Source organism: Colias philodice, chromosome 10 (assembly GCF_061535455.1).
Source record: "Colias philodice isolate Cphi_HAF_F1 chromosome 10, ilColPhil1 Martin Lab GWU primary, whole genome shotgun sequence".
In the NCBI taxonomy this organism is placed as follows: Eukaryota; Metazoa; Arthropoda; class Insecta; order Lepidoptera; family Pieridae; genus Colias; species Colias philodice.
Window position 1 is genome coordinate 6,670,141 of NC_143095.1, and position 21,174 is coordinate 6,691,314.

The following is a 21,174-nucleotide window of genomic DNA, read 5'->3' on the forward strand; positions in this document are numbered from 1 at the left end:
CAGATCATCTTCTGTATAGGCGATATTAACGTAGTATGTTCTTTTTGTAATGCTTTAAAGAGGAGTAAGGAGTCGGCTTTCGTTTGAAGATACACCAGAACCTTTGAAATCACTACTTTTAGAGGAACATGTGCAATCTAAACAGTTCTTAGACAATATTCGCTCTTATAGTAGTGCGTTTTAAATGATCCTTTGGTGCTCAACAATTATCAGAGGATCCTTTCATGCTTACTTTTAAGATACAAGGTCAAGTTTATCATTTGATAGGATCCCTTTTGCCTGAAGGCCAACCTAAGTTTCTTCAAATATATTTTGTATTCGACTACAACGAATAGTCGAATACAAGAAATCAATATTTCTCGAATTTAAAATATTACAATTTTTCCTACGGTAGGGCGACGAATGTATTTTCGCATAGTAACGGAGGGGAACTCACGGGGGGTCGAGTGACGCGGGCCACGTACCACAAACATGCTTAGTTTGTTGTACCGAGCGCGAAAGAAAGTCATCGTGTTTTTAGTAAAATTACTATGTAAACTAACGTAATTTAATACTTAGGTACATATTATATAATGGTGCGCTCAAACTGTTAATCTACATTTAATTTAGATTATTATTTGAATTACTAAGTAATGTAGAATTTAAATCAAATTCACTCATGTTTTCCTCGGATTTTCGATGTCCTCCGATTTTAAGATTTTCTTATCAGAGTATTCAATTTTAATGTAGTTAATTTTTATAAGAGACAATTAAGAACATTCAAAAATAAAGTGTCACGTATTTTTTTTAAACGACGAATGACGAAAAACGACGTAATCGCGGACGAAGTCGCGGGCAACAGCTAGTAATTAATATATACATATTCTTCTAATTGCCTTTCATTGAACAACTATCAACGAGTTAGGCAAATTGGTGACCCCGACGTGATCATCTTGCGATCAATCATGTCATTTTGTTTTACATACCTTTTCTTTAATTGAACAAATATATCTTGCGATCGTTCAAAGGTTGCGTTTGTCGCAGGAGGCTCCCTTGGTACTCTTCTGTCATCAGGTTTTGTAAGGACTGAGCTTCATGCTAAAAGTAGAGGGTAATAAATATGTGGTTTTAATATTAAATTGAAACTATTTCTACATAGACATCGATAAACATAATAATTTGATAAAATTTCAACTAAATACAAATATGTTTTTTTTATAATTTGTATACCTGAACACCTTTATAATAACATTTATTTGAAATATTATTTATAGTTTATTCAATAAATCATTTCTCAAGCACAAATAGCTATCGATTTTGGGGGCTCTACAATCTACTCGTGCTAAGTACCGAAGCGTTCACTGATAAGAGAATTGAATTACTTCATGTTATATATATACATATATGTATGTACCTATATGCTATATTCAATATTGACCGCAGCCTTGGTTATTTCAGGAGCTTAGAACATGTTAGAACCTAAACATTTCAGGTGTGAAGATGTATTGATGACTAACAATTAAATGTCCGTTCAGAAAATCTACATACCTCTGATAAAGAAGTGAAACTACCACCAAAAAGATATGAATCTTCCCAAAACCTAACGAGGAAACTTCACTCGACAGATGAGTATAATGACTACAGATAGACTGTATATAGTTTTAACTTAATAAGGGCCAATATTTCAATCCTTGGTTAAAACTTATTCATCGAATAACGTATTAAACTACCATTTCAAAAATGTATTCAAATTGTCCGTATAATATGACAGTTTACAGGTGACTTTTTAAAATGTTCGTGTAATACTTTATTGGACGGATAAATTTTAACCAAGGATTGAAATTCGGCCCTTAATCTATCTATATTTTTTAGCACTAGCAACACTTATTTCCCAGATTCGTTTATATGGATCTTATAAAAAAGCATTTAGAAAAGAATTAACTTACCCTAGTGATCGGTAAGCTTTTAGCTCTTATAAGCCACAACACAGCTTCCGTGCAAGGTGGAGCAGTCAGCGATCCTTGATAGCAAGCGTATTTCTTGAATGGTGGATTGAAATAACTCAAGGGTAGTGGAATCGTAGAATTAAACCTTCTAGTCTTCATGGCAATGATCATTTCTTTAATTCCACGTTGAGTTCTATTTTGATACTGTAAAGAAGTTATTTATTAAAAGATTTCATGAGCATTGAGTTACTATGTACTACGTTCTAGAGAGGCCATCGCTACTACACTTTTTCTAACACGAGTTAGAGTCAATCGTCTCAAACCATTTTTTTGTTACATTGATTAATTTATAAGTAATAATAGGCAGAATATTTGCAAATTGTATGACTCACTAGCCGCCCCGCGCCGCCGCGCTTGTCGTACAGATTTTGTTCGTGGTGTCCTCTCTATAATAATACCTCAATGTTCATGAGTTACATTATGATAAAGAACACTAATCCCTTGTAGTTCAATCATCAATCACGTTAAACTTAAAGATAAGGGAAAGGATTATGTCGATTGTATACGTGTTGATATTATACTAAGATCATAGTAAGGAGATAAGATATAGCTCCTCAATATTTTACAGTCAAATAATAAACCTCTTATAAAGTAACTTTTTACGTATAAAAATATTAAAATTATCGTATTTTAAACTCCTTCACTGCATCATACAAAATATTAAAATATTATATTTAAAAACGGGTTAATTCCCAATTTTTCTATAAATGAACCCGAATAAAAAATATCGCAATACTTCATCATCACAGTACACTGGTTTCAATATTGACTTCTCACCTACGCAATACATTACAGTCGATTTGAGGTCAATGATTCTTCAATAACACATTTTATATTTCCTATAAGTATTTTTCACGTGTTATTTTTACATTAGAGAAATGCCAATGGCGTTAAAATATGTTCTCAAAAGCTGTAGTAATACTTTCAATGGCAGGAATAAGATAAAAAAGCGTTTTGTAAGAACCTTATCGCTCGCTGTTACATGTCAAGTTAAAAGTTATTTTAATTTTCAAAGAACGCTGTAATACTGTTATTAGACTAAATAATTGGTTGCTTACAAAAAGTAACACGGGTGCGAAATATAACTGACAACACAAATCCTCACTTTATAAGCATCAAAATCTTTTGGATACAACGGTAGAAAAAATTAATTAGTTTGCGAGAACCTTCTAGAGCCCTTATAGGATAAAAATAAAGAAATCCTTTCACAAATGGAGCTGACAAAAAGTTTGTCGAGACATTAATTTTAATATCGGGATAAAGGTGATCACAAATCACAATCTGGGCGAGGATAATTGTTTGTCATTTCCATTAAGTACGCAAAAATGAAGAAATTGTTTACACAGATGTTTGTGAGATATCAGTAATTGGTACGGATCAAATTATATCGTAGTGTTATTTTCAATGAAAGCCACTTAAAAAGAAAGTCATTATTATTAATCTCGCATCTTTATTACTTTTAAATACTTTTATTATAATAAAATAATATGGAATTCATTGTTCAAGGAAGATTATCATGAAAAGTGTGTAAAATTATATTTTAAGCGTGCTATCTTTAGTCCCGAAGGAATAAAAAGGTCTATGAGTAAAATGTCCAAAGCGGAAATAAATAAATGCGGTACAAGGAAAATTTTACACGCTGAAGCTGAACACATCATTTATTTCCTTTTTTCTGGAGGTTTCATAGGGTATGTTATGCATATGTTATTACATTTATGAAATTGGTAGATCGTAAAATATAATAAAATATTTTATAAGTTTGCATGAAGCATATCATCAAGATCAGAACAAGATGCAAAACGTATGTCGCATCTGTGACCCAAAGTATAAATAAAATAATTTGGAAAATCCAAAAGTGCACGCCTCATAATTTTTTTTTAATAAATATTTATTAATTATTATTTTTGTTTATTTAATAACAATTAAACCACATCGAATCAGACCCTGAAAAATGAAAGGGTTCTATTCCTGAGCATACTCAAGCGTAAGAGAAAAAAAAAGACTCGATTAGTAAAGTATTTCGGTCGCTATCGTGTTAACAAGAAAAAGGATCCGCACATACAGACACACGGACGTCCAAGACAGAACTTTTTTAAACTGTTTTTTAACTAGTTTAAATAACAAAAATGACATCAAAAATATCATGAACGTTAAAAATAGTGTTTTTTCTTAATATGTGTGTGTATGTATTATCTTACAAGTGCAATGTATGATACATAAAGACATTTTAAGTTTGAAAAATCAGATGTTTTGCGCGAAGTGACAGTAGTACCCACCTCAACGCTTCGCTTATGAGGCGTGCAATAACTCAGTTGAATCTCAATAAGGATATATTTTTCGCTAACCAATGCACGCAACCAATTCATTAGGTATCAATTCTATATAACTTTCCCCTTTTCCATCAAGATTATCTAGTCTTTGGTAGGTACATCGATTAGTGAATATTATAATTGATACAACTCATACATATCAAGGGCACATCTAATAAAAAATATGTAATACTTCCTTGTCCTTGAAGAAAATCAATCCGTGTAACAGATAACAATTAACAACTGTGTTTATCTCATATACACAACGGAAGAGAAGCGTTCTATTCTTTTAACGCAACTAACTCTATATAAAATAATAAATCGTCGTGCTCTATGATCAACAAACCATGAACAAATTAACGATTCCAAGAAAAGCCAAACGATCCCTCGGTGCCGCTGCTATCGCGTCACCCATAGTTCTATACTCCGCAGAGATGTGCAGCACCTGCGTCTCCAGAGGGCACTGTACTCCTTCTATTCTATGTTCTGAAGGCCAACGTAGGGACATGGAGTGGAAGAGGTACCGGCGACTGTGGGCAGCACCACCGTATACCATCGGCCAGCGGTCTGGATCCCATAATCCGAATAGGATGACTGAAATGGCACAGTTATTTCCTGAATGATCGTGCATTTAAGGATGATAAAGTGTAAACTCTATATAACGACACTCCATTTAAGGCTTTGTCAGATAGGACGCGTATTTTAGCGCTGCGTAGTAGCGCTGCAGCGTCCTGTTTTAACGTCGCGCGAGGCTTCGTCAAACAGAACGCTTTAGCGCGCGTTAGGACACAGTAATTGATATTATTAAAGCTGCATGTTGTTTACATAATTATTACTTACGAACAAAACAAGGTACAGCGATATTAACTCCGGAGTCGGAAGAATTTTTTACTTACCAGTTTCATTAATTTCTTCTCCGATTTGTGCCCACAATTTTGCCTTCATTGATATATCTTTATAGTTTATATGAACTATCCTTCGTATTATATAAGCATGGATATTTTCTAACCAATTCTATCAAATTTTCGGTCATTACGCAGTATTTTATTATTATTTTACGCCTATTAACGCCGACGCTAAAATAAATTTTGTAAAAAAATACAACACCCGACGTTAAAGCGTCCTAACGCCGCGACAGAGCGTTGCGTACTGCTAGCGCCGGCGCTCTGTTTGACGGTATTCTACGATAGTAGTAGAACACATCTTAGCGTCATATCGCGGCGTCAACTTAACGCTCTGACGCGCGCTAAGTACGCGTCCTGTCTGACAAAGCCTTTAACGTCAAACTCCGTATAACGTCAAGATTTCTCGACTTTGGTTGGTTTATATTGTTGTCTATACAATAATACACTCCATATAGCATCACGCTCACTCTAATTAACGACCACAATAAGACATTACAACTAGGAACTAGGACTAGGAAGTACCTACTGACTAAGTTGCCGAAATCAATGAAAATGTAGTTGTTTACATTCTTTTTACTGACATACCGAAGATTCTTAGAAATGCAGTCGTAGAAAAATAAAGAAAAAATTCTGCATGCCGAAGAAGATGGACGATCTGCCAAAAAATTGAAGAAACCTCAATATGAAGACCTTGATCAAGCGATGATAACATGGTTTCATAGGCAATGTCAAAATAATATTCCTGTCTCTGGACCAATCATGCAATTTTCCCTTTCTCTCCATTTAACGACCACTCTCTATAACGTCGAAAAATGCACGGTCCCTTAAGTGACGTTATATAGAGTTTACACTGTATTATGAATTGGAAGTTTAAATTCTAGTTTTGTTTAAAGTTCTTAAAACGTTACATCTACTTTGCATTCTTATTTTACTGTCATAACTATTTCTAATAACTTATTCATAATTATAAGTAGGTATATATTCATAGTATGGGGTTTTTGCCTTTAATTGGTAAATATCAACTTTTATATAGACTGGATTTTCCTTGTATAAAAGAAAATGACTTCCTTATTACGTGACGTATGTAGGAACCAAAGCTCGTTAAAGCGTGAATGAGCGATGAATCAAGCAGAGTTTTACGATAGTTCAGTTAGGGCTAGCGCATACATACAACTATTAGTAGAACAAGTATTTTGTTGTTTCTCATAAGTAGATAGATATATAGCAATATATTAACGCGCGCATACTATCACCTCGATTGTAATTGATCGATAAAAAAGTCAAAAAGCTGTAACGATTCGCTTTTGATTGAAAAGTTGGACAACTATCGATCACACGCTCATTGTGTATTGCAACGTATTGAAGTGCGCATATAATTACGTATAACTAAACAGTTGATCCGCGACCTCTTGAGTTGAACGTAATGGTTAAATGACATGGTCCTTATCACCTTGATCCGAGAATTGCCTACAGAAGACTGTTAGATTTGTTAGAGATATAAATAGACTGAAATCGATCGACTAAACAGTTAGTCGTTTGGAATTCAAGAGTAGTATACACAACTCAACTAAATAGTTCAGTCGATACGAAAATTATATGTAGGTATGCGCGATCCCTTAATTTATCCAATTGGGTGGGAAGCGATTACATTTATCTTTACAATAAAACGGCAATTTTATCGTTTCCCCAAAGACATTTTACATTACAGACTTGGTTGCTTGGTTAAGGAATCTTTAATTTAGCGCCGACTGTAAATGCTAATAATTTTCAACCCTTCGCAATCGAACTGTGTTATCAAGAAAACCGTTTTCTTGAAATAATATCGTCGTCTGGGGAGTTTCTTATTTAATTATCAACAATTCAATTTAATAGTGTCTGTTCAGATATTTATAATATCTAGCGCCGATATTAGAAAGCATTTTTTATGAAATAAAATTTTAAATATTAATATCTGTACAAATAACATTATTGCAATAGATTTTCGATTTATAAATTAAGTCCTCTTTCCATTATTTCTTTACTGAAAGCATAATAATCTGTATTAAATTCAGGACCAAACGTAGTTCAACTTTGAGAATGGGAATTATAACAGTACCTAAAGCTTTCAAGTTAAAAGGGTTTTTCTATCGAATTACTGTGTCATTGATAACTTTTCTACTTTATTGCGAGTTTAAGATATTTTCCACGAGCTTTTGATAAAAAAATTCCGAGAAATGACCAAATTACTGGATACGAATCTATCCTTTTACTGCTTTCAAAGTCAGTGTACGTGTGATTTTTAATTTTCTTTCTCCTATATTGCCTTCTCTTTTATGATAACATTTTTGAAATTCCAAATATAACCAAACACAAGAACTACACTAAAGTCCCGTGTCTCCAAGTGGGGTAAGGGGCAGACGCATTGTGCAAACATCTGTTTCACTGATCGATTTTCTTTAGGGACAAGCAGGACCGAGACATTTTTTTTTTCTTCGTCTCCACCGGGAATCGAACCCAGGACCCCTTGGTTCTACACTCACGCGTTAAGGCCTTAATAGGGGCTAGCGACCTTGCTAGGTGATTTACAAGGCGGGATCGGGGGACCGGCGCGAATCTACCGTAGTAAAAGTACGTATAAAAATTATTAAATAGATATTTGGATATGGAATCAAAATTTAAAACAACCATGCCCTGTGTTTCAATTTCATGAACACACTGTAAAAACACTACAATAATTGACGTTATATTGACTTAGCGTTTTGGTTTAAAGTCCAAAAATCGACCTCAGTTCATGATTTTTTTCCAAAAACCTGATCTATACATATAATAAATCTGTAGAAGGGTCAATTCTGTACATTGAAAATATTGAAAAAATAAATAGCAGGGGGTGTTACTGGATCGATATCAAACCCAAATATGTGATTAAAAAATTTTTTGTCTGTCTGTCTGTCTGTCTGTCTGTATGTGAAGACATCACGTGAAAACTAACGGTTCGATTTCGATGAAACTTGGTATAATTATACCTTATTATCCTGGGCGTAAAATAGGATACTTTTTATCCTGGAAAAGTACTTAGAAAAAAAATTAATCTTAATTTTTCAGTTTTATCCATAGACGTTGTTCTGTAGAACCGCGAACACACGTTTCGTATTATTATAAGCCTAGCCGTATTTGGGTCCAATAGATATTAATTATAAGATGCCATTGTCAGAGTTACTCAAAATGGAGAAATAAACCATCCACGCGAAGACCGACATCCGCGCGGACGGAGTCGCGGGCGGAAGCTAGTTGTAAAATAAACAAATAAAAACAACCATGCCATTGTACCAAGGAGGCGGTCACTACCTTGTAAGCAATTAATAGGAATTAGGTACTATTGTCTATAACTGAAAATACAATCTTGCAATATTAATATTATGTTTTAAATTATCTCGTATAATTTTACAAAACGATTATTTATTTATAGTCATGTTGTCTCATAATATTAACACATTATATTTTGAAGAACGATAATTTGTTTATAGGCAATCAAGTCTTCTAGACAAATCTTAGAAGATAAGTAAAAATAAACACCATAAATAACTTACAACGATCTTCAATATAACGTAAATTGTAACTATGTGGGCTCAAGTCATAATTAGCGAAAATCAGGCTTCGACTGTGTTTCGCTTCTATTAGACCCTTTGTTGGTATGTTGATAGGTGACTGCGATCGGCCATTACACTCAGGATAATTTTGAAACCATTTATGTTGATCTAAAATTATAAATTCATAATCATTCAATAGTAGCTAAGTAGTTATAGGTAGCTGAAAAACAAACTTTTCAAAAGCGAAACATCTTTTTAAAACGCTTTTATTAGTTTCACCTGTAGGACAGATTAAATTCAAACTTTGTACACTTATCGAAGATCGGTGATAATTCAATAATCTCATGAGTGTTTTTAACTATATTAATTGTATTTCTTATATTGATCGTTTACTATTTTACAGAAATTATATGTAGGTACACTTGAAATGTTTACACAATACTACTGATGTTTTTCTGAAATAATCATTCACTCTCTGGAAACTTATTCCTATTGCTTATTTATGCTTGGATGAAACATTGGATTGTAGCAATTATGGTAAAATTTTGCTGACACAAAGAAATTAAATAGGTAGGTAGTTTTATAGTATAAATGGGATAATAATGGCTGGTTGAATGAAGCAGTCTACTATTAGGTATGCCTATCTTGAAGGAAATTCATTATTCAGTTTGAAATAGATTGCAGTCTCGGAAATAGATAAAGATTAAATATATAGATAAAGATTAATAATAGAGCTCACTCTTGTTCATTTCATTAATTAATGTTTTAATATAAAAATATTTTAATATTTGCTTTATATACAAAGAAATTAACTAATTATTATTTAACGTTTAAAACATGTCACCGTCTGTAAATTTCGTTATTTATTTCAAAATAATAGATCGACGAATATATGAATAGTCCTTTATTTTTCAGTATCACAGCAAGGTTTTTTGCTAAATTCAAATAAAATAATGAAATATGAATAACAATAAAAATGAATTTGAACGAATTAATAATTGCGTTTTTGAACAGCTTTAATATTTGCCGAACATAAATCAGTATTAAATCTGGCATGTTTTGAAATTAAGCGTGCGAGCTAAGTACCGATAAATGATTGGAAAAACAATAATATCTTTTAATTCTTCCATTTATATGAATAATGATTGTTTTAAAACATGTTTGTGAACCCTTTTTAAATAAATCCAGTAAGCTCAATTTGGCGGGATTTTCTTTTTCATATATTTAGTAGGAAAGTACTTGATTCATAACTATAGCCATAAACAGAATATTCTTTCACCAAAGACTACTTAAGTAAGCCGTTTCAGACGTAGCAAATAGTTAAGGAATCTTTAATTTAGCGCCGACTGTAAATGCTAATAATTTTCAACCCTTCGCAATCGAACTGTGTTATCAAGAAAACCGTTTTCTTGAAATAATATCGTCGTCTGGGGAGTTTCTTATTTAATTATCAAAAATTCAATTTAATAGTGTCTGTTCAGATATTTATAATATCAAGCGCCGATATTAGAAAGCATTTTTTATGAAATAAAATAAGTAGTTCTATATAAATGCATAATCTATTTACCTTTATAGCTCCATCTTTTGTACATCGGTCCTGAAAAAAATATACTGTTTTTTGGTAACTACGTAAATAAAAACCGTAGAACATCACAAATATGGGGTAGGTATTTTTTACCTTTCCTGTCCTCGTTTATATTACGGTTTTTGTATTTACCCTTCGACATGATCTAGAAAAATATAAAAAAAAGTTGAATTTATAATCTAAAATCTAAAAACTTACAGAAAAGAACTTCAAGTACAGAAACTTCGTTTATTCATCTTAAAAAGCATAGGAAGCATTTTAACAATATAAATTGTAATTCTTTTTTTAATAAATCTTTTAGTTTCTTTTAAAACATCAATACGTGTTTATAAACTTACATGAAATCGTTTCACTATATTTAATGGACTAGTCAGTATTTCAGGGAATTGTGTTGGTAAATGAAACACCCAAATAGTTTTTGGCTGAAAATTAGTACATACTTAAATATGTATTACTCATTATACTATAACTATATAAAATAACTTAAAAAAATATTAATTGAAATTGTATATACCTACGAGATAGATCGTGTTTAACAATAATTTAAAGATTTTCATTCGTTAAACAATTATCCCTAGGTATTGGTACCCGAGTAGGTATTATGTTATTATTATAATGATATATGTTACTAATGATATGAAAACAATTTATCATATTATTATATTTATTTAGTTCTGTCTATTAAAATTTTAAACAATATTGTATCCTAATATTGCGTACAACTTTTTTTCTTTACAATTAATACGTAAGCACAGAATACATAATAGTAGCTAAACGCTACAGAACGGACACTCTCCGCCTCCCGCCAAAATTAAACTTACCTCACCCCCGCGCGATCAGACATAAAATGGGCCATATTTTTCTGCAAGGACGATACGCAACGAAGATTGACAACATTAATCAAATTGACTTAAAGTAATTTTATTATTTTGGATTTGTGATTATCGTTTTTCGTAGAAAATGGTTAGATATTGTGCTGTTTACGGATGCATTTCATCAGAAAAACGCGATTTTTTTTTATGCTAGTCACAAATGTGCCAACCATAAAGCGTTAACACACACATTTGCAGTCTCTACAGTGTGACTGTCAAAACGATCATTTTGTATGGAGTGTCCGGGGTGTGACGTAAGTACCTCTAGTATAACTGCATGTTATGAAAACGCAGAAGGAAGCTGTTGCAATTTAGCCGAATGGTATATTGCTCGGTGCTCCATAAAAAAAATTATATTAATGTTAAAGGTTAGGGTGAGCTGCGGGGTTTATCTATTGAAGATCCCGGACTAAAACACACAGTTTATGCATATTATAATCATGAACCTTCGTGTTTTGACTCATTTTTGCTACACTTGCTTTGTTCTTTGTTTTATTTCACAAATTAATGCAAAATAACATTGTTATCCGGAAATCATTTAATACAATTTTATCTATTTGGTAGATAAGTACCGACTCTTGCTCTACCGTGAGCATTTGGCTTTCTAACTTTGATTGTTTATCTAAGATTGTTGAGACAATGTAATACTATATGATATATTTCTTATCGCATATATTATTTTCGCAGAAATAAATCTGAGCTAGAAATAGAAAAACATGTGATAGCAAAATAAACTTGAAACAGAGAGCGCTTTTCCACCAGAGATGTGCAGCTATGTTGCGAAAATGTATAGACTTTTATCTGTGATAATAGCTATGCTGTGAAACAGGAAACTATGTGACCGTTCCCACTGATGCTAAGCTCTATAGCCGTGTGAGTAAGCATATATAAAAGCATGATAAGCATAGCACATCTATCGTTAGTATACGGGATTTATTTTAAAACTGGCGTCCCGGTTTAAAAAATAATTAATAGTTCGTTCTTAGTGACCTGGTCAAAGCAGGTGGACGTAAGTTTGTTAATGCCAAGTCGTTTTCCTTTTCACAAAAGTGGATAATATCAAGTTTTGTTTATATGTATGATTGATGATCGGTTACGTCCTAGCGAAGTATTGACGAAGTATCGATTTAGTGTCAAGATTGATAACCTCGCTTAGATGTTTGGTTAGAGAATGTTATTTGCAATTTGAACCTTATGTTGTTTGGGTGCGGTAACGTAAACGTTACCGCACCGATATAAATATCCGGATTTAGATTGAGGCATTTCCAAGATTTAGTTCGGCTATTAGTCACGTATTGAAGGAGAGAGGGAGCGAATATGTATCCTTGATAATCAAGGTAATTTCAGAGACCAGGTATATTGAAGCATTAACTGTTGAGACTTGTAGATTTGAAAATGTCACGTCATTAAAGACGGTATTCATTAATAACGTAAGGTCGCAATTGCTGAATCGTATATCAGCTATAGAGAAATGTTCGTAGAACAGACCTTAATGAATATTTGAATATAGTAGGTATAGAAGTCATCTATAAAATACATAAAATATAATATTAAAAAAGTAAACAGACTTCATCCCATTTTTCACACACGCTTCAATAGACTCAAATGAAATTTGGCTGCGTCAGTTTCTTGCCTGAATGGATAGTTCTAATCTACTAGTAAATGGTGTCGTTTATCAGTTCGGTTCAGATGACTAGTTTTATATTATAAGGCGTAAGAACCTGTCCATATTGAAGTCGATCTCGTACTTCATTGTCCAATTGCCTTTGTATATCATCAGCGTCGTCCAAAAGAGTATTGGGCCGAGAAGTGGTCTGATCTTGTGTGTAACCTGTTAAGTACAATACACAAAAATAGTGCGTTATAAATTTTATGGAGTGCTTTTCTGGATTACAATATTTTTCCCAGTTCCTAATCTCAAAGATTGGTACTCCAGATAACCTTTATAATAAAATTATTTTAGTGACAGTTATATAACGTATTACCATAGGAAATAATATTGTAATACTGTGGTTATATTATAACATTCATATTCTTTGAATGGAAAAATCTTTAAGGCGGATTAAATGCTTCTTAAGAATTTCACACAATACAGTATACTAAAACAGTTTACTTCGTACTACAATATACTACTTAATACTGTTATAGATAAACCTTAGATTAAATCCTATTGTGAACATACTTTTCGAAGCCTAAAACAACTCTTATCTATTTGCCTAGAATCTAGACCCTAGATAAATAGATAGAATAACTTATTTCAAGTTGATCGCTGTTGTATTTTTTGTCCTAAGGTCGTCGTAAGTAAATAAAAAAGCATTTAAATTATTCCACACAAGGTCCTGGTTGGGTTAAGCGTATATTTTTTCAGTATTAACGTAAGAAACATTACAGTTAGCTTATCAGTGTAGCTTCAGGGCTTTGCGATTTCATTTGTGAGGTTTCAACTCGCCTAAAGGAGATTTATGCAGACCCATACATTATCATGCTATTATAGCCAAAATACATGTAGTATACTTTGTATGGAATAAGCCCACAGATACGGTATATTACCTTATTGTTCTATATTCCTCTAGAATTGAATAAAAAACTTATAAATTCTAGTACGAACTAACACTGAAAATGTTGTTTTTAAATTTAAACTCAATAAATAAAATGTGTAAGTGGTATTGCGACTTTACATAGGTACCTGAAAATATCACATAGTTTCTCGTCAACAATAACAATAAAAATATGGTTTTGCACATGTTAATCCACTTATTTTAAATTAATCTTGAACTGGCTCAAATAAGGCTTTTATAATATAAAATTATTGTCTAATTTTCAATACATATCACTGTTTAAAATGACATAAATTTAACAGCAATTGCTCATGACATTGTTGTGACATTATTTCGTGTTTATAGTATGTAATTATTTTTGGTGTTTCACAAAAGAGTTAACAAGTTGAATGTAGTTATTATTATTATTCGTTTATAAATCTATAATAATATTATAAAGCTGAAGAGTTTGTTTGTTTGTTTTTTTGAACGCGCTAATCTCGGGAACTACTGGTCCGATTTGAAAAATTATTTCGGTGTTAGATAGCCCATTTATCGAGGAAGGCTATACCTAGGCTATATATCATCACGCTAAGACCAACAGGAGCGGAGCAATGCGGATGAAACCGCGGGGAACAGCTAGTTAAATTATATTACTCATGAAACATTTTACCAAATAGCATGAATAATTCATAATTAAGTACATCATAAGTTTACACTTACAGACTTTATTTATTTTATATTATCTCTGAAATATGGAACTAACTATTGAAAATATTTTAAATTCTTATGCTTTGATTACCTATGTGTTTGTAGTTTGTACCTTCGAAACGGCTTAACCGATTTGTCACGTTTATTTGTATGTTCGGAAGATAAAGAAGAAGATAAACTATTATTAAAGACTAAGTGATTAGGGTATAATGGCAGAACAATTTTCTTTCTAGTATTAGTATTGTACAAATTACTGTTCGCGTTAATAATGTAGGTAGGTACGGGAAATAGAGAGAGCACTTTCGCTCTACAATATTAATTTGTGAGCGCACGAAATTAACAATTAAAACATAATAAATAATTATAGTTTAAAAAACTTAAAAGTAACTTTCTTCCATAATAGTCAAAATATAACAACACAATATATATACCAAATGAAAGCGTAATCTACGCTGAGCGTAAACCCGAGCAAATTGTAAATTTTAATGTAAAGTTTGAGCAAGTCACGTCCTATAAATCCCTGTCTAAGATACCTCGAAAATAAGACGCTATATTCAGGCGGTGCTGCCTGAAATTCTGCATTAGGCAAATATATTTGTCTTTTGTATGTTTGTCATGCAAATTTGCAATATGCAGTGCAGTTCGCTTCGCAATCTGGCAGAGTGCATGAATATTATTTATTTAACTATTAAGCAAGGTTAAATAATTTGTTATTAGATTTCCTGTAGGTATTTCACTTTAGCGAAGGCTTTCATGTTATGTAATATAATTTTAGAGAAATGGTTTCACAATGTTTTCTCGTTGAGTTGTTTCAAGCGCTCTATAGAAATTGAATTCCTTTGGCGTGGAAATCTGAAATGTTATTATGTTTCGGCTACCTATCTTTTAGTAGGTATTAAAGTGTTAACGTAGCAATAAAGCCAAGTTAAGTAAGTATTTAACGTATTAAGTATTTCTTTGTTTTTTGTGGGATAATAATTATTTGAAAGGATAGCAATGCTGATATCGAAGCATATAGACACATACAGTCTATTAAATAGACACACATTAAATATATTATGCTGTATCACTACATAGTATAAAACAAAGTCGCTTTCCCTGTCCCTATGTCCCTATGTCCCTTTGTACGCTTAAATCTTTGAAACTACCCAACGGATTTTGATGCGGTTTTTTTTAATAGATAGAGTGATTCAAGAGGAAGGTTTATATGTATAATAACATCCATTAAATATTGGAGAAGTACTGTTATTTTTGAGGTTTCTAATGTGATGTCGTAAATAATTACATTTTTTCCGCTTACATTGCAAACGCAGGCTGAACCCTAAGAGTTTTATCAAAATAATGTACTAAGTATTGTACACATTGAAAAGTTCTACAGAAAAGTCCGCGATGGTATATGTCTATCTCTTATGGATAACCCACAATAACTTTTTTTTGTCATTTACTTTTTACGACAAATAATGGTTAATTTTCGAAGCGATTTTAACCAATACAGCATTAATCCTTAACGAATTAAATACCTTGAAAACATTGTTCATTTAATAAAGATCTATATGGCCCTTTACACCGTATGATTTAAGTGAATATTTTCGAAGATATTACAGATTTAAAAAATGCGGGACGTAGCGTTTGCGGCGGTACCGGCTGGCCGCGCCGCCCGGCTATATATTATTTTATACCCGTGCGAAGCCGGAGCGGGCTTCTATGTTTTTATATACAACGTTCACAGTTTTTCTGTAGTGTATTTAGTATCAGCATTGCACCTGTGCGAAGCCGGGGCGGGTCGCTAGTCGATTATAAAATGACAATCGAAGAGTTAAACAAGTGTGGACTCCATAATTACCTACAGATTTGTTTCATGTCAACACGATTTTGTAATTGAGTACCTAACAAATTATAAATTGAGAAACTCATTTGAAATCGATTTCATTTAAATTACGAATAGATGGAATAGTTTTGATGACGCAAATCCCACTCGAGTTTAGCAGGATTTTCAGAACCAATTAAAATTGCTATATTAAATAGTTAAGTACTAATATAAGTTTAAGGACTACCCAAATTGCTGGTATGTGGAAAATAGTTGAGAATATACAGGGTGTCCCACTGTTGGTATAATAAGCTCAAAGGAGATTATAGTTTTGCATAGGTACACTGAGTTTGTAAAAAATACCAGGCGCATTTTTTTTTCAAAAAGATGAATTCTTAAAACTCCATGTGTACACCCTTATCAAGCAGCCAACCCAACTTTGCCACCATCACGTGAGCTATCGTTGAAGATTATGTTTTCATAGACAAAATTCTCACATTAGTGAAACGGTATATTATGCTGGCTGCGCGAAGCTAGAGAAGAAAACATGGATTTTCAGGAAAAATTAAATGAGTAATGACCGACCTGCGACCAAATATATCAACGCACTTCCCAAACTACTTTGATGAGAAACTTGAAAAGTAAAGAGACTTAAGGGGAAGGACGTATGCGTACCTTCGTCTTTAAAACAATATAATATTTAGCCGTTTGTTTAGTAAGTTTTCACATGGACGAAACAACGTCAACGAAATGTTTATAAATAAATTTCCGTATAGGGAAATATACAAACAGGAACAATAATGAATTATATCAAAAAATAAAATACTTGTCGAAGTGAAAAAAAAAACATGTTGTTCTGTATTCTAGACTCTTGTCGAAGTGACAAAAAAACAAATTGTTCTAATATATGATAAAACAGATTGATTTCAATCTTGATTTCAATATTAAGCACAATAACCATGATCCGTGTTATAATGTGTCGTAAAATTTTCATCGTAAAAAATGTATCACATTTTTTACGGTGTTAAAACAATCGGATTTAATATAAAAATACAGTGAAGTTACGTATCCGTGAAATTAAAATCTATAAAGCCAATAAAAGTCGGTGAATTAACGTGATGTGATTTTTATGTACATAATATAAGCACGTATAACCTTCTTGCGATGGCAAATTCCAATCTTACCTGCCCACTTCAGATAAAGTTACGTAATATCATGGACTATAATATAATATATTGGTCCATGGTAATACAAAGGTACATATAGTACATGGTAACACATTTCTACATTGGTTCATAAAATAATATAGATATTTTAGTAACTTTTACTTACCTACTTGTAAAGCCATGCAATAGTGGACTTTTTGTCTATAATACACAGTCTAATACACAATCCAAGAAGTAATGTTTTCTTTTATCAAATGTTTTTATTTATAGAAATTAATTTTCTTCGCAACTTGAAGCTTTCTGGGCGTAATAATGACTTCAAATAGTTTTCTGCTGCGTTTGATTTGCATACAATGTTGTTTGTTAAACATTAATTTCTATAAAATAGCGGAATATTATAATAATGTTAAGAAATCAAAATATTATTATAACTCTTTTACTGTAGGTATGCGTGATACAATCAATCACAATTATTATCATATTATACTCAGAGAAATAAAATATAATACTGAAATTATTTTAGTCCTATCATAGACTTAAACAAGATCTCATTAATACAATTTAACCCTTAAAGCTTTTCTGTCACTTTTTTAGTACATGTACTTATAGCCGTGTAAATCTTTAACGTTCCAAAAAATCTAGAAAATTGACTACGTTGGAGAAAGTACGATAACAATCATTTATTTTTCTCCTACATGCCAATTATAGAGAACATTTAATTCGTGTGCTAGGTGACTGTTGAATTTAGGGATTCCCGGAATTAGTGATGGTTTGTGTTTCTGGTCAATAATAGCTTTAATGAAATAGTTTCCGTGTTTGATTGCTATTGATTTAACTTTCAGGTGAGATAAACTGTTGTTTTTGCTCTAAAGATTATGAAATATTAAAAAAATTCTATGACAAAATATTCGAAATATAGCTGGTCCGTTTTTTGGGACAGTGCCGAAGATACAGGTAACTAAGAACCATTTGGAATGTCCCAAGAAACGGACGTTGCCATGATTCGTACTTTAATAAAATATCACTTTTATGGGATTTTCTTGCTTTAGAGTCTTTAATTATATGTAGAATTATTTTTAATTAAGTTCAAAATGACGAATATAATCTAAGATCACTTAAATCTGTTGGGTCTACAATAGAACCGGGAGTTCCTCGACCTCCACATGCATTTCGTCTAAATGTCCTAATCATCGGCCAAATATCACTTCACATTTAGAAAAACCATTATTATCTGTATTACATGAAACCAAAGGTTGCTTGACACGAAATAATAAATGTTATTTAACATTCCATACAACTAAATAGTGTGATTGAGCTCGAGAGGGCTCAATTATCATTTGTTAGGTATTTAGTTAAAATTGAAGATTTTTTTGTTATAATAGATAGTGAAAATACTGCGATACAATAAAACAATAAAATGCTACTTGAAATTGTTTTCAATTGTGTTATATTAAGTGAATATTTTTGTTTTTCATTTTTATTTTATAAGCTGTATTACAGCGTTGTCCGTTTTTTGAGACAGCAATGAAGACGGGGTTCTTGGCAAAGGCCGTTTTAACGGACATCCTGAAAAACCTACTTACAGAAAATTTGTTTTATTTTTTTCTCTACTATAGTATTTTTTAATCAATAACTATCACTAAAACCAATTCTGAAATATCTGGGTACATTATTTCAGGGCGTGCCGTGTTAAGGGTTAAGAAAGATCTTGAAAATAGAGGTTGATGTTTTCTTTCGCCTACTGAATATGATTAGCTAATTCAACTGATGTATAATTTGCCTAGATCGTGGGTTCATATTGCGTACTAAAAGTATGTGTAGGTGGGTAAAAATTGGTACCCGTACATATTTGTATCTATGGAATGGGTGTAAGATTTTGTTCTTGTTATAGATTAATAATAATAAAGCGCCATATAAAAATATAAAAATGTTTATTATCTTTTAGAAGACTTAACGCAGATGGGTTGTTTTAGGCCTTCGCCACACTAGAAACTAGACTAGATAAATGTCTAGATAGGTACATAAAGATGCAAGCCCTGTATCATTAATATTAATATTATTATATAATAAATAAATAAAGGTTAGAGATGTAGAATTTTCTGTTACTGGTTTCACAATACATGAATTCAAAATAAGCGAGCTTTTTCGGAATTACCTTCAGGCGCCCTGTTTTTTTTTTAGGTACCTACAGTATGGTTAAATTACAGTAGGTATTTCCACGTATTTCTATGTATTTCAACATAGCGTATGATTTTATTTTTTTGATTCAACGGAAAACACATTGTACGTGAATAGTGTATCGAAAACGGAAAAATATAGATCCTTTTTCCATGATTTGGATACCGGAAAATTAAAAACATTTCATTCCTCAGAGCCATCCAACAGAATAAAGTTAACGCCTTGAAAAGTTACTTCATTGGTTTACAGTTTGGCTCTGAGTAAGTCTGAAAGTTAAGTAACAATCTTCGGTTTCGCTGAAATTGTTTGAAAGCAGTTGCAGACATTGAATATATTTTATAGAGTAATGTTACTAAATTGCACCTACGTACCTACGTAACTCAAACTTCGTTAGGTAGGTACCTATAATATAGTTTACTGTGACATACGATGGCTACCTACCTACTAATTATTATAGCCAGAGTAAAATGAGGCAGTCTATTTAGATTTTAGGTAGGTACATATATGGACATACCTAGTACCTATCTACCTGTTTATTTATTTTTTTTATTGAATTTTATTTCCTCTTATATTGAGCATAATAATATATGTATACCTTTTTTTTATCGTTGGGAAATGCATTTACGCATCCCCCTCTACAGTTTTACTGCTCGAGGGGGTATGTGGGACTCGCATGAAGCCCTACCCACTAAAACCCAACGGTGGCCACCGTTCATCTTCGGCGACAGGGGTTAACAGCCAGGCCTTGTACCCCCGCCGCCATTGTACATATTATCTCAATGCCCGCCGCCAATATATGTAGGTATACCTACCTAGACTCCATGAAAATATAATTTGATTCAATAACTATTGTCTTTGTTGCGTCTACTTGGTAGACCGTACGTACCTACTTAGATTAAAATCGGAGTATTTTTTTTTCTTCCGTTTAGTTCCGTTAAAGTTGTTACTTTTTACTTTATAAAGCGATTAAGTTAATGAGTTGTGTTGTCGTCCAAAATAGTACCGATTTAAATCAAAGAAATAAGTTATATATTATACCTATGTTAACAAAGACGTCAGCGTGAAGTGTTAATTATGTACGGATATAAAAATCGAATTGGTATGAAATCGATCTATAGAAGAGTATCAAATACTTCCTAATGTGATTACGTGTTAACCTTAATTAGTTTTCATGGTCAACGAAATAGAGTCTATAATTCTTTATAGCATTAGTTGTAAAACAAGTTGGTCATGATTTTGAGTGGGGGAAGGCTCTCGCGCAGCCAGTGTGACGCTGTCGTTCGTTGGATACAATCGGTTTTAACGATTCAAATAAGAAATCGATACAGATCCGTAGTGAAAGTGCTCGATTTTTAAATGTGTAGTTTTCTTACATTCAAGTGCTTGCAAATGTGAACAGTGGATCGTTTGGTTACAATTGAGAGCGTGTGTACAAATGTAGACTTGCTCGATACAAGTGATTTCAGTTTTTATTGATTGGAGGTAAAGGTGATAATTCTTTGCAGGTAATTACACATTACAGTTAATGATGACTAATTTATTATTTCTCAATT

General features: G+C 32.3%; 1 protein-coding gene across 1 annotated transcript; it reads right to left on the reverse strand.

The window, feature by feature from the left end:
• Nucleotides 1-930: 930 nt before the first annotated feature.
• LOC149485243 (carbonic anhydrase 3-like) lies at nt 931-19,008 on the reverse strand. The gene is made up of 8 exons (XM_089699655.1): nt 18,942-19,008; nt 12,944-13,053; nt 10,689-10,772; nt 10,444-10,495; nt 10,333-10,362; nt 4,641-4,888; nt 1,926-2,129; nt 931-1,077 (listed from the first exon to the last, which is right to left on the reverse strand). The coding sequence occupies exons 1-8, from the start codon at nt 19,006-19,008 to the stop codon at nt 973-975; spliced, it is 900 nt and encodes a 299-aa protein (XP_089555781.1). The 3' UTR covers nt 931-972.
• Between the last annotated feature and the right edge of the window lie 2,166 nt (nt 19,009-21,174).